This window comes from Dendropsophus ebraccatus, chromosome 3, assembly GCF_027789765.1.
Source record: "Dendropsophus ebraccatus isolate aDenEbr1 chromosome 3, aDenEbr1.pat, whole genome shotgun sequence".
In the NCBI taxonomy this organism is placed as follows: domain Eukaryota; kingdom Metazoa; phylum Chordata; class Amphibia; order Anura; family Hylidae; genus Dendropsophus; species Dendropsophus ebraccatus.
Genome location: NC_091456.1, coordinates 65087748 through 65102787, shown reverse-complemented (window position 1 = coordinate 65102787; position 15040 = coordinate 65087748). Strand labels below are relative to the sequence as shown.

Sequence of the window (15040 nt, the reverse complement as noted above, 5' to 3'; positions counted from 1 at the left end):
ACACGGGAAGGGGGCCATTCACAGACATAACATACATTACAAAGTTGTATAACTTTGTAATGTGTGTTATTCTGTGAATAATTTTTTATCGCCGGACAACCCCTTTAAGGACTTTACTTGTAACAAGACAATCCAGAGGCAGACCGCTACCGATCAGCAGAATGAGCTGGAAGAAGTACCCACCAAGGTGCATTCACCTCTGGCTTTGTGTCTCCTATCCTAGACAGACTCCCAATGCAAGTGCATGGGGAAGTCCAAGTCTTAGAAACAAAGAGAAGGCAGAGGAGAGAGCAGCAGTGTGTTGTCTCCACCCTCTAGTTTTACTATTTGGCCCGGGTCTGAACACTCTAACCCTGACTGTTAACATAAATTTAATATAAAAATTTTTTTATATGTTCCTAGGACATAATTTTTTTTATTTTTGAGAATCAACTAATAAGATGACTGGAACAGGTAAAAATATATCTAATGGTGGTTTGGCATTGCTTATAATCTGGTACCTTGACAGACCCTGGACAATACTTGCTTCATCAGCAATTTTAATAAAAATGTAATAAACATGCCAGTGGCCATAATAAAACCTAGGGTGGCCGTAGTATACAGATAACAGAGGGTTGCAATAACAGCTAGTAATGCTTAGTGCTCAGCTTTCCTCCTGCTTGCACTATGACCTCTGTACAGGACACAGAGCATGACATCTCCCATCTAAATGAATATCATCTGCACCAGACTGTACTGTACAGAATATCTTTTAAATGCTGTTAAAACACCCTAGGCAAGATGACTGCCCCATAATAATGTACAATAAATCAAATTGAACAATGTACCGTTAGAAAGTAGAAACACAATAGAAAATACATGTTTTAGTATCTGGCTTTAATTGGTAAATGCAAACCCTGTTTGAACTGGACTTGCCTTTGTTAGAGTCTACTGGTTCTTATAAAGTTATTCTTAATTTTTGGAAGGAAAAAAATCTGTATGTAAGAAAACAGTGATCAAGAACAGAAAAATGTCTACAGCTTCTCCTGAATTCCAGGTAACGGACTCTGTTAAATTTACAATTACACAAGTACAGTTAAGACACAGGACAAAAGACTCAATATTTTCCACCTACTTCAATATTACTGTTGAAATATGTGGTATTTATGTATTCTCATGGCTTCTCTGGTTTAAAAACACAAACTTAATTTAGTCCAAAATAAACAGCGACAGCCAATAAGTGCAGGCACCTATCGGCATATAACACAAATGCATTAAAACAGAAAGTACCTTTCCGCTTGGGCTCTTATTCCTCATCTAAATGGACCGGCTTTCCACATTAGGATCATATGACTTTCTTTTGTCACAATCCACAATTAAATGGACATATAGACATGCAAAGAATTTTTTGCAGTCGGGGTCTGCATGTCTAAACTACGACCGATCAGGAGAACGGGCCGGGAGATATCCACGCTCAGTGTGATTTCTCCCAGCTCTCAGTTGCGTGATGGAGTTGACCACATAAGTCTATGGAGTTGTCTTGCATACCTAGACACAGAATAGGCCAAAAATGCTCACAACAGCACACATCTCTCTCCACTCGTTCTCCTGATCTCTTGGTATATGTTTTTATTTTATTTTCAGCTTGTTTGCACTAATCTTCATGAACTCAGGGAACTGATTAGCAAAATAGATGGAGAGCTGAAGTCTATGGAAAATAATAAAAAGAAATCGGTAAGTTTATTCAGCATTATAACTCTCCAATATTTCTTCTAGTTTGTCCAATATACATACACATATATATATATATATATATATATATATATATATATATATATATATAAATTTTATTTATTTTTAATAGGTATGGACAGGTCAAGTATAGATATAAAGGAGATCATGAAAATGAATAATTAGCTGTGATAAGGGATAATAAAGATGGATTCACTAGGAACAAGTGTCTTATGTATTAATGTTTTAGGGAAAGTGGCACTTCAGGAGACAAGGTGTGAAAGAGCTACACAGCACCTTGACGCGTCTGCTAAATGAGCTGTTGCCATGGGAACCAAAGCTACTAAAAGCTTTTCAGAAAAACAGGTAATAATGTGCTATTATTATTGTATTTTATGTCCAGTTACCTTTTTACTCCATTTAACTAAGCATTTTATTCTGGCTTCTTAAAAGTACAAATATAGAAAAAAACATGTCTTTATAGACAGTATTTAGCTATCTAGATCCATCAGGCATGTAATTGGTTCAGTGTCTACCAAGAAATTGGTATTTGGCTCATGCTTGTGACCTTTTGCACTAAAGGCCACGGTACAGGATTGCATTGTTCAGTAGTTTGTCTTGTGTACAATGGAGCTGCTAGGTTAAAGGGGAAATCTGGACATTTTAAAAAAACGACAGAGGGAAATGTAATAACGCCTCCTAATTTACCTCTCCCTGTGCCCGCGGTGAGTGTGTGTGTGTGTGGGGGGGGGGGGGGATGCCTGTCCTGGCTGATAGCCCGCTGAGTCAATCAGTGACTGGAGCAATGTCCCGCCACTGGTTGAGTGGCCAGTCCATTAGCTGGGTCATGACGCACGCAGCGCCAGAGATGCTGGGGCCTAGCGGTAGTCCCAGAGTGGAGATCTGGGCTGAAAAGGCATGGAGAGAGGTCAGGTAATACTCATCATTACTTTCCTCTGTGCCCCAAACAAGGGGCCAGACTTCTCCTTTTACTGATGAATTGTGTATGTTTCCATACTTGCATATCAGACCTATAGACTAATCAATATTGTAGTATATATTTGGCTGGACAGTGTGACCGAATCGTTAAAGTGGAACTCTGGTTGAGAAAGATTTAACCCTGTTCGATCCCCACTTATAATCTAAGCTTGTTTGTAATAGGCTTCTTTTACATGAATTGGGCCGTTTCTGCAGCACAAAATAGATATTGGGGGAGATTTATCAAACTGGTGTAAAGCAGAATTGTCTTAGTTGCCCCTAGCAACCAATCAGATTCCACCTTTCATTCTTCACAGATGCTTTGAAAAATGAAAGGTGAAATCTGATTGGTTGCTAGGGGCAACTAAGACAATTCTGCTTTACACCAGTTTGATAAATCTCCCCCAATGTGTTTATTGTGAACAGTAGAAGCACATCGAGCCAGTGGTGAGCAGATACTACAAGACGGGCAGGTACCCCACAGTTTCCTCCAAGGTGCAGTGTATGCTGATAGATGTAGTTTCCCAGGAGGATGCCATGATGTATAACTGGGATCATTTATAGAAGTTTGAATCTAAGGAGCAGGGTAGTGGGAAAGGTGTGATTGTGGATCAGTGAGTGCACCTATATGCTTTCTGTTCCTTTTTAATTGTACTTCAGTTATAGAAAGTTAATTCTATTTCTTTACTGTCCTTTTTGTACATATGCAGGGCACGCCTCAGAAAGGATTATGAAGACTTTCTAAAACTGACAAATTCAGAAAATCTGACCAGGGAGTCATGTAATCGTGAAGAATGTGAGGCTACCAAATCTTCAGAATCTGTTTCGAAGACATTTGTTCCTTGTCAGCTACAAATGCAGGAAAAAGACTCTTCTGGTAATAATGCAGAATTTTCTTCACTTGCTTTTATTTAAAGGAGTTACAGTTGTGCACATAGATTAAATTATTCCAGGAAAAATTTCTAAGATGCATATGCCTGTTTTGTTTTTTTCTTTAAGAAAATGTGAGTAATTAGACAAAGGGTAGCTTCACACGTACCGTATAGCAGTGGATTTTCTGCTGCGGATCTGAAAATCCACTGTGATATGGTACGTGTGAAGCTACCCAAAATGTCTATTTGGGGTGCCTTCACACAGGGCCGTTTCTAGCACTGTGCAGGGCGGGCTATGGCACGGGGCGCTGACAGCTAGGGGGCGCCCTCCTCACTGATCAGCAGTGGCCGACATTGTCTGTGCAGAGGCCAGGGCATAGACTTCTGTGCGCCCCTCACACTGCACCTGGCTCCTGGGGGGCACTTTTTGCGTCCTGTCAGATGAAGGCTGCAGGGAAGAGGAGAGAGGAGGCAGCAGCAGAGACCTTGGGATACTTCCTGGCTGCTCTGCTAAGGATCGTCACACAGGCAGCAGCTCCCATGTGACCGGTCTCCTCCCCCGACCCGGCCTGAATACAGCAGAGGAGAAGCAGCCTGTAAGTCCTGCTTCTCTCTCCTATTACAGCTGAGTGTGTGGGGTTGGGGGGACTGGGAAGACATCGGCAGTGTCCGGCCAGGTATGTGAGTGTGGGGGGGTGGAGGGTGGAGGGAGATGGGCAGCTTCACTCTCTGGAGTCTCTACTTTCTCCTTATAAGTCACAATTATTGCTGAGAGTTTAACCCTTACACTGCCTTGCCATAAATTAGTAACCTGTGCAGGCAATGTAAAGGTTAATTTACTGCAATAAGTGTCTGATGAGGAGAAACTGAAGGAGACAGAGAAGTGATATTCATAGTATAGGGCCCATATTGCTATAGCATATATATTAGTAAGGACCTTTTACATGCCCCATATGCAGTCATGTACAACCAGGCTGCTGTATGGTTCGTACAGCCATTTAAACACATTACTATCGGCTGCATATTCCCTGTATACACAGGGAGATGTGCAACCGATAATAATTTATACAACTACCCAAAAGATCAGCAAACAACTGATACAACTCCCATCATTTACTGACAGGCCACAGCCCTCAGAATATGCTGCGAATGAAGAGAGACCTCAAGGTGTTGTCCCCACACAAACTACAACTCCCAGCATGCCCTGAGAGCTTCATTAGTGTAGGGCATTCTGAGAGTTGTAGTTATTCACAAGGGAGCTGTGGGCACAGATACATCACTCCAGGATGGGAGGGGGTGACCTGTCTCCTCTTACTGGTTCCGGCTATGTTCACACAACGTATGTTTTCGTATGTTTTGTATGAAAACTTTGCTTTCCATGGGATCCCGGCCGGAGTGTATACACATAGGGGGAGATTTATCAAACATGGTGTAAAGTGAGACTGGCTCAGTCTCCCCCGGCAACCAATCAGATTCCACCTTTCATTTTCCAAAGAGTCTGTGAGGAATGAAAGGTGGAATCTGATTGGTTGCTAGGGGTGACTGAGCCAGTTTCACTTTACACCATGTTTGATAAATCTCCCCCATAGTATACGCTCCGGCCGGGACCCCTCGTGGCGCCACAAAGAACTGACAAGTCAGTTTTCTGCAACCGCTATTTAGTGAATTGCGGCCACAGAAACCCATGTCAGTGCACACTATGGAGCGAGCCGCTTGCCTCATAGTGTGCTATGGGGAGTTCTGCTGCGGGCGCACACTGATGCGCCCGTGTCAGAACTTTGTGGCATGAAAGATCATCCGGGATGATCTTTGCAGAGACGGCCACTCCATGACCTGGCCGGGTCACGGAACGACCGGTCTCTTACGCTAGAAACTGCCCTGCCTTCACACACACCGTATCCACAGCAGATCTGCAGCAGATTTGATGGTGCAGATTTGATACTGTGTTAGGTTATTTGGGTCAAATCTGCTGCGGATCGGCAGCAGAAATCCGCTGCGATGCGGTGTGCAATTTTGCTTTACTGATGTCAAGTGTAAGGGGTAGTGTTGAGGGGACCTGTCAAACTGTTCGGCAACTGCTCTGCTTTTGAATTCCCGCTGCTGCAGAAGTTGGATGCTGCCCTAAGAAGGCCTGGAAAACTTGAATACAACCATAGGCTGTATCCATGTTTTCCTTACAGCCCTAGGGCTGCATCCAACTTCTTCAGAATAAGGTAAGGAATAGAGTTGAGCGAACCGGGTTCGGGTTCGAGTCCATCCGAACCCGAACGATCGTCATTTGATTAGCGGCGGCTGCTGAAGTTGGATAAAACTCTAAGGTTGTCTGGAAAACATGGATACAGCCAATGACTATATCCATGTTTTCCACATAGCCTTAGGGCTTTATCCAACTTCAGCAGCCACAGCTAATCAAATGCCGAAAGTTCGGGTTCGGATGGACTCGAGCATGCTCGAGGTTCGCTCATCTCTAGTAAGGAGTAATGGATCCTCACCTGATGGTCTAAGAAGCAAAGGGGTTAATGGCTTCTTCCCTGGTTGTTTATGGTTGTGGATTGTGCAATTGTTGTAAAATAGTGAAAATTTTGCTGTGATTCTGCCCAAATCACTGCAAAATGTTGCTATTTCACCTCAATTGCACAATGTGCAACAAAATCTAATCATTAAAATAAACACCATGTGGAAACACAGCCATATCCATCTTTTAATATATTTTTTTAAAGGGCCCCATTTGAAAATAACCAACGAGCAGTAACTCTCCTCTCCCATCTTGCACTGATCCTCCATTCAGACTTTCATTGTCACTCTGGTCTTCTATATGGAGCAGACATCATGTGAGCACTGCAGCCAGTCAAATGCATCAGAGATCACTTAGTAGGTGGGGATTTCCAAAGGTTGACCAGTAGATCTAAATGTATTTGAAAGGAAATACGTTTACATGTAACGAGTTTCGCAGCAAATTTGCTATGATACTCGGTATCATTATAGTCTAAGGCACTTAATTGTTGCAGTGGATTTTCATTCTGCTGCGAGAATGTATCATACCATAGACTTGTAAAAACTAACCACTTAGCTCTTAACATCATGTTTACCTATCCGCATTCCACCAGCAGGCTCCCACATCACTTCTCTGGGACCCTGCTTAGTGACGACCTGCTCAGCCAATCACTGGCTACGGTGGGACATGTGAAAACACCCTAAAGTATTACTGCCATTTAGGGCTGGGCGATATGGCCAAAAAAATAAATAAAGAGAACGTTTTTCTTTTTGCAGCTTCAGATACTATTTTAATGACGTTTGAGACAACAACTGTATTGCTTCCCAGTGTAACAGTGCTCCCCCTGTGCCCCCATGCCGTCGACAAGCCCCCTCTGTGTCCCATATAAGTGGTTTTTATCAAATATTTGCCACTCTGTGCTCCCATATGGTATAGGAGATCTTCTTTGTGCCTCCATCTAGGTAGGGTGTAATAATGGAGGTATAGTGAATAAGGGTTGGAGTCATACAGGTACAGATGAGGGGTGTACTAGTACATATAAAGATGAAGGGTGTAGTAGTAGTACAGTAAGATATGAGGGGATTAGTAGAAGTAGCAGTACAGGTATGGATGAGGGGTGTAGTTGTAGTACAGGTATAGATGAGGGGTGACTGAGGGTAGCTGGGGAAGACTGGGGGTGACTGGGGCAGCTGGAGGGGACTGAGGGGGACTGGGACAGCCCGGGGGGGGGGGGAACTAAGGCAGGAGTGCACATAGCTCTACTCCTCTCACCCCGGCACACATGTACCTCTCCCAGGCACACATGCAGGTCCCCGGTCTCTGGGGGAGGCTGCAGGGACTGCAGGATAAGGTGATATTTTCGCTGCAGGTCCTGGAGCTGTACAGCGGGATCGTGCACTCCAAGATCCCACTGTACAGCTCCAGGACCCGCAGCAACGCTATCACCCTATTCTACAGTCCCTGCGACCTCTTCCACAGACCGGGGACCTGAATGTGTGGCTGGGAGGGGAGCGGGATGCAAGGGGTAGGGGCAGGTCAGCCACGGCTAGAGGCTGCAGGCGCCGCATCTCTCCAGACTGGCCACCCACCCTGCACCCTGCTCCCTCACCCTGCATTTAAACGTTCCACTCGCCCTGCACCTTATCTCACCACTCTGCCCGCCCTGCACCTCATCGCTCTGCTTGCCCGCCCTGCACCTTATCTCACTGCTTGCATGCAATGATTTTTTGTGAAATTACAATTTTCACAAAAAATCTAATAGATTCTAACATGCTGAGCAAATTAATCGAATTACTGTCATTTAACAAAACTTGTCAAAAGTTTTAAACGGTCAGGATTTGGTTATTCACATTGTTTCCAATTACTAGCAGAAGGCAGTTGAAGTTGGTGGTGAAGGTCTGAACACTCAGACCCTAAACGGTCAAAACTTTTGACATGTCTCTATGAGATGAGGGGTTTTGTTAAATGACAGTAATGCTTTAAGTGTGCATATGTTAAAATAATAGCCAATTCTCAAGCAATTAAGCAAATTTGCGGCTAAGTTGCTGCTGCATATCCTTACGGCTGCCAAATGTTTAAGAGCAAGTTGCTGGAAATCAACGGTCCCCCCCGTCCCGAGAGCGATTGACGGCTAAAATTGCAGATGTTTGCCGCATGGAATACCTGACTGCTCTTAACGAGTCTAGAATGGAGAAGTTTGAGAAGATATGGGACCCCTGGGATAGTGCCTTTCCTCTACCTGTATAGTCTGGTGAGGTGTGAGCTCTTCCTACCCCCTTCCCCCTCCCTATGTGTCCCCCCTTGTCTCGTTGGTTTATATGGTGTTGGTGTGTATGGTTTTGATTGAGCTTTAGGCTCGAGTTGAGAATCCCTGTTCTTATTCTTTCTGATGTTCGAGTTATATATCAATCACAGACGATTAACATGCTAGAGTCCCTCTTTCCTGGGAACATGTGGTTCATAATGCATTGTTGGCGATATGTGATATGTGACTCATGTTTGAGTTGATTTTCTGTCATTACTTCATGCCTATATGTTATGTGATTGGAAAATGGTAAATTTTTTTGAAAATAAACAGTTTAAAAAAAAAAAAATAGCCAATTCTCAATCTATATTCGTGATAACGGTATAAAATAGGATATGGTGTATTTTTTTCTTATCCATTATTTGTTTTACAGAAAATCTAGTGGAATCAGAAGTGGGAATATGTGGAAAAAGCAAGATAACTAAGCAAGAGAATTCAAAAGAATTGCCAGGAAGAAGCTGTAAGCGTTCAAACAGACAGTGCAGTAATACAGATGAGGATAAAGACACATTTCCACACAAGACAATAAAACTAAGCACGCAAGAAGTCTCAAGTTCTTCCTCAGAAGTCAAGGCCTTTGTAAAATGCTTAGAAAACCAGCAGAAAATTGAACCAGACGGTGCAGAAATAAGGGCAGATGTTGTGTTTGCTTCACCACTGGATGCTTTGAAAGGGACCAAGCCAATACAGGCTTTACTAGCAAAAAGTCTTGGGAATAAAGTGACCTTAACAAGCCATCTTACACAGTCTGTTAACAAACCTGCTTCTCAAAATACTGAAGATGTAGTTCCAGTGCAGTCTGCATTGCCTTGTCAGTCTTCTTTAAACACTCCATTACAAATGATTTACAAGCTCCCAGATGGACACTGTGTTCCTGTTCTACAGAACTCCCATGTCAATGTTCAGGTGCAACCTGTATTAGATACTAAAGCAGGAGACAAACTTATGCAACAGGTTCTGCTTCTGCCTAAAAACATATTTATGAAGCAAAGAGATGAAAAACTATCAAGTGATAACCACCACACCCAGCCAGATGTAGCTGGCAAAATCCTTATGTCTAATGTTCCGTCACCTATTTCTTCTGTAGGTTACATTACTGCAGAGAAAACAGCACAACTTGTTGAAGCTTTTGGGAAGAAAACAGTACATTCCACAACGTGTTCAACTCCTGTGGTTTCCCAGCCACCGGTAACAACATTTGCTTGTAATACCACAGTATCACCTTGTGAAACAAGTAAAAGCACTGGTCTAATTTTAACAGCTAATTTGCCAAAATCTGTGGTGCCATCGGTTATACCAACACAAGTTCATTCTGACTTTGGAGGTGGCACACCAAATACAGATAGTAGTGTTATGGCTAGCCACATAGTAAATGTAGCCGATGCACCACATGCAGATGTAGTTGAAGCAAAGCAGGAATTAAAAACTGTATGCATTAGAGACTCCCAATCAATTCTTGTAAGGACAAGGGGTGGCAATACTGGGCTTGTGAAAGTACAGCCAAGCCAAGAACAAGTTACTCCAGTATCAAACTCTATATTTACTTTTACTCCACAGCTTCAGTCATTCTTAGTCTCAAGAGCTAAATCCTCTGCGTCTACCAATTTTTCTGCAGTAACTCAGTCTCCTAGTTTGCAGACTTCACCAGCATTTGGGGTCAGAAACCATCTGCCAGAAATAAACACTAAGTCTTCACAAGTCCAATATCCTTCTGCAGGGATATGTAAAACTACAGATAGGTCTGTGCCGTATTCTAATTTGGTTACCACTGCTCATCTAGGTCATTGGCCAGCAGTTTCCCAAGCTACGACAAATGTTGCTGCAAATATTATAAATATTCCTTCTTGCAATAACAGTGGACAGAGTGGTTGTACTATAAACAAGAATACAGACCTAAAACCAAAAGAAAGTAGTATTTCTGTTGTTCAGCCTGACACTACCACCCCTTTAAAGGGTGATTTACTAGGTGGCTCCTCCCTTCATAAGGTTTTACTTATTACACCCCCTCCTATTCTCCCATCAGCCACTGCGCCAAAAATAAATATGTTAGCAACTTCAACATCCGCTGTAACACCACAAAAGTTTGTTTTTATCAACACTCAAGTTCCAACTAGTTCATCAAGCACAAATATTGCACTACAAACTACAAAACCGGCTACTGCCACTATTATTGGTAAAACATATGTCAAGCCCGCTGAATCACCTCAAATCATCCTAATACCTTCCAGCATCAATTCTCCAATGAAAACAAGTTCTGCATCTATTGTGTCTCAAGTTAAGGATGTAAAGATTGGTTTAACTATTGGGCAGACTTTTGTCAATTCCACGAGTGGTGCAAAAAATATTCTACCTATTAATGTTTTACACAATACCTTGGGCAGAGGAGATGAATATACTCCTAAAGACTTAACAGTTCCTAGTGTAGATAATTTTAACTTAAAAGGGCAGAATGAACAAATCACAAGTTCAAACCTTGTATATACTGCCCCTTTAAAAAAGGCACCTACAGCATGTACTGCAATGGCAACAACAAAGACAAACACAATCCAGTCCTGTGGAAGTGAACTTTTAAAGACTTTGCCACCATTATCTAACAGTATGTGCTCTTCCAATGTAGGGAGTACTGTAACTTTATCAACTGTGAAAACTGGGCACCTTTCGTCATCAGTTTTACTGTCAACTACACAAATGACTGGTCATGCAAAGTATACATTATCATCTTTGCAAACACCTGTAACAACCACTTGTCTTGCTGAAAGTTCCCACTTAAAAACATCTATGGCTGGTGCATTTCAGCCAATAAATAAGGAACCAAAGGAGAAAACCCATCTTGTTTCAGAAAAGTTGCCTATAGTCCTCTCAGCAAATGCCACAAAGCCACAGGTGACAGTGACTTCGCCTATAATACCAACTTTATGTAAATCCGGTTCTGGAGACTCTCCTTATCAAACTCTGCCACCATTTTCATCCACTTCTGTTACCCAGTTAATGCCACAGTTGAATGACTCCTTTACCCATCAGAAACTGGTTATTAATACTAGCACACCTTTGGCACCAGGAACTCAGATTACTATTAATGGTACAAGATTAATTGTTCCTCCTCAAGGACTTGGGGCAGGAAATCATGTTCTGCTTCTATCATCAAATACTAAACCAGGACCTTCTTTATATGGCAGTAGTGTGCAAACATGCCATAGTTCTGTCCCGAGTAACGCCACCACCACAGTGCAGCAGCCCTCTTTAAGGCAAAACATGGAACCAGTACAGACTTTAGGACAACCTTTCAAGAATATGTATTCTGTTGCCACTTCTAAAATGCCACCACCTGTGCAGAATGCAAGTCAATATGTAAATATGACCTCTAAACTTGTGTCTCCATGTCCTGTTTCTACATGTCCGGCATTAACCACTGTACCTCAACCACAAATTATTCCATGCATACCACAGGGCAGCTATTCACAGCCAAGTAATATAATACAATTACCTAAAAGTATACCAGTCAAAGAACGCATTATTTTAAGTGTGGGCAACTCTTCTACCAATCTTGTACCTACTTCAGTTGTTTCGGAGAACCACATGGCAGACTCTGCCTGTTATGTTTATCAGTCTTCAGCACCGGAAAAGCAGCACACTGTAGCATCCTAAATGAGAATAATATACGATGAAAAGGTAGATTTTGTGGCACTTATTTGTTGTTGAACATACAAAACTTTGTTAGATGTTTTCACATGCTCTTCATGAGTACGGTTTACACAGTTAACTAACTTGTTTAGTTTTTTTTTTCTCTTTTCACATTAGTACAGCAGAGTGTGACATCTGCTTTTAGTGAATAAAGATTCACTTTGATCAGCCAGTATAGTTTGCCATTGATAGTCTAGCTATTTGCACTTCTATTTGAATATTTTTGCAGTTTATGTAGACCAGTATTTGTCTTTCTACATTTGTAAAAAAAATTATTTTCTTTTGGGGGGGAGCATGGATATTTATGTATTCAGAAGGTTTTAGGCTAAATTGTAAAATTGTACATATTCTTTACCCTTAACATTCTTTACTAAATCTTCTGTATAAAGAACATTGTCTTATTTATGTTTTGTTTACATAATGTATAGTTTTTTAAGTATTTTAGTATTTTTCGGAACAGTGTAATGTTTAGCATAAATGCAGACTATTCTGCATGTAGACAATAAAAGTCATGCAATGATTTTTACTGTGGCTTATTTCTTAAGATATGAAAACTTTGTCTTTATTTCTTAAATGTTACATTATGTTTATTTTATGTGATCTTGAGACCTATCAAAAGAAATTAATAAAAGATTAGCACAAGAAATATAGCAGTTGGGCTGCATGAACAATTGCTCATGCAAGCCTGGAAACTGACAGCAAAGATATGTATATACTGTATCTCTGCTGTTTCTAGATCACAAGCAGCATTCTATACTTACCAGACATGCTGCTTGTGATCCGACACTGTCTCGACAGTACTTTCTTTGGCTGCCACCTCCTACACTTTTGACAGATAAGGCCAGGCCTGAAGATTCAGCCGCAGTGAGGACCGAAGAGAAAGGGTACTATTATACGGAACTATATAATCGGGCCGATTATCGCTCCGTGTAATAAATACAACGATCAGCCGATGACAACAATCTTAGGCTGATCGTTGATTTAGGCTAGAACCTATATTTGTCGGGCGCCGACCGCGCATCGCTACGTATTATAGCGGTGCTCGGCCGGAAACTGACGATATACATTACTTATCCATGCTCCAGGGCTGCTCCAGCTGACAGGCCGCTCAGCCAATCACAGGCCGCGGCGGTCAGCTGACAGGCCGCTCTGTAGCTAGAGCGTGTGAGACCTGAGGAGAAGCGGATCGCAGGAGCAGCCCTGGAGCGTGGATAGTTAAAGTATATAGTTTAAGCAAGGGCTGCAAGGACATCGGTAACTATGTCCTTGCAACCCTTGTTAAACGATTATCGGGCCATGTACTAGGCCCAGTAAACGAGCGACGATCTAGCAGATCGGCGCTCGTTTACAGGTATTATCGGGCCCCCATCGGCCCCTGTAATACCACCCAAAGATACCGGATCACAAGCAGAGTGGCTGGTGATGTATAGACTGCTGCTTCTGATCTGGAAACTGACAGCACGGATATGTACTTATCTGTGCTGTTACTTCCTCTTTATCTTTCTCGGCCACATAAAAATTTGTTTACACAGGGAGATGTGCGGCCGATAAAGATCAGTTGCAATCAGCTGATAATTGCGCGTTTGCCCGGTCTTAAGCTGATCGCTGCCCATTTTACATGGGCTGGGCTCTGCAATGCAGTGAACAAATTTCTCTTTATTTATTGCACTGCATCAGTGAGCCCAGCCAGTTCTTGGAAGCTTATGTTTAGGCAGGGTATGGTATTTAGGTATATATGTATATATCTATTGCTCACAAAAAGTTAGAAATATTTGGCTTGCAGATAAATTCTACACTGGATAAGGGACCAGTGCAACTCTGTCCTGCTTACTGATAAAAGTCGATTAATGAGGAACAGAAATGGTGGCTGCCAACAATGTTGGAGACGTCAACGAGAGTGCTGTGCATGAGCCACTGTTGTCACCAGACGAGCCTTTGGTGTGGGCAGGTGTGACTAGTCACAGAGCTGCCCTACAATTTGTGTATGGTATAGTGACAAGCCCATACTACTTGAGTAAAGTCTTTAATTTATTGTGCCTCTAAAGGACAACTCCGGCGAAAAAATTTTTTGGCTTATTTAACACACATTACAAAGTTATATAACTTTGTAATGTGGTTAAATACCCGGTCTGGCCCCCTTCCCCCACTTTCCGACCCCCGACCCCCCGCCCCGGAAGTTAAAGAATGTATACATTACCTATTACGGTCGTCACGGTCCTCTTCTCTGGTGTCGGGTGACGTCAGAGCTGGGGGGCGGTCCGGGTCTTCATTGAGAGTGAATGGGAGAGAAAAGGCTGCTGGTGCACATGCGCACCAGCAGCCTTTTCATTGGCTGGAGCGCATCACATGGCTTCCAGCTTGCTCAGCCCTGATTGGCTGAGCTTGCTGGAAGCCATGTGATGCGCTCCAGCCAATGAAAAGGCTGCCGGTGCGCAAGCGCACTGCCAGCCTTTTCTCTCTCATGGACCCGGAAGCAAGAGACATCGCTGGACGGCGGAGGCAGGTGACGGTGAGGCGGACGGCGGGCAAATGGAGTGGCGATCTTCACCGGAGGGATGGTGAGTATGGTGTCTGTGTTTTTTTTTTTGGGGGGGGGGGGGGGTCCCGCCGGAGTTGTCCTTTATGTTTAGGCAGGGTATGGTATTTAGGTATATATGTATATATCTATTGCTCACAAAAAGTTAGAAATATTTGGCTTGCAGTTAAATTCTACACTGGATAAGGGACCAGTGCAACTCTGTCCTGCTTACTGATAAAAGTCGATTAATGAGGAACAGAAATGGTGGCTGCCAACAATGTTGGAGACGTCAACAAGAGTGCTGTGCATGAGCCACTGTTGTCACCAGACGAGCCTTTGGTGTGGGCAGGTGTAACTAGTCACAGAGCTGCCCTACAATTTGTGTATGGTATAGTGACAAGCCCATACTACTTGAGTAAACTCTTTAATTTATTGTGCCTTTGCATGAACAACATAGGCCTAACTAGGGATGTGACAATACC

The 15040-nt window shown here is 42.8% G+C and overlaps 1 protein-coding gene across 1 annotated transcript in view; it reads left to right on the top strand.

Annotated features, from left to right (window-relative positions):
• The window catches only part of BRD10 (bromodomain containing 10), a 41990-nt gene extending 29510 nt beyond the window's left edge, over window positions 1-12480 (top strand). The window contains exons 4-8 of the mRNA XM_069961941.1: window positions 966-1036; window positions 1624-1713; window positions 1961-2076; window positions 3399-3565; window positions 8733-12480. Of these exons, the coding sequence (XP_069818042.1) occupies window positions 966-1036; window positions 1624-1713; window positions 1961-2076; window positions 3399-3565; window positions 8733-12004 (3716 nt within the window). The 3' untranslated portion in view covers window positions 12005-12480. The remainder of the gene's footprint in view (window positions 1-965; window positions 1037-1623; window positions 1714-1960; window positions 2077-3398; window positions 3566-8732) is intronic.
• The last annotated feature ends 2560 nt before the right edge of the window (window positions 12481-15040 follow it).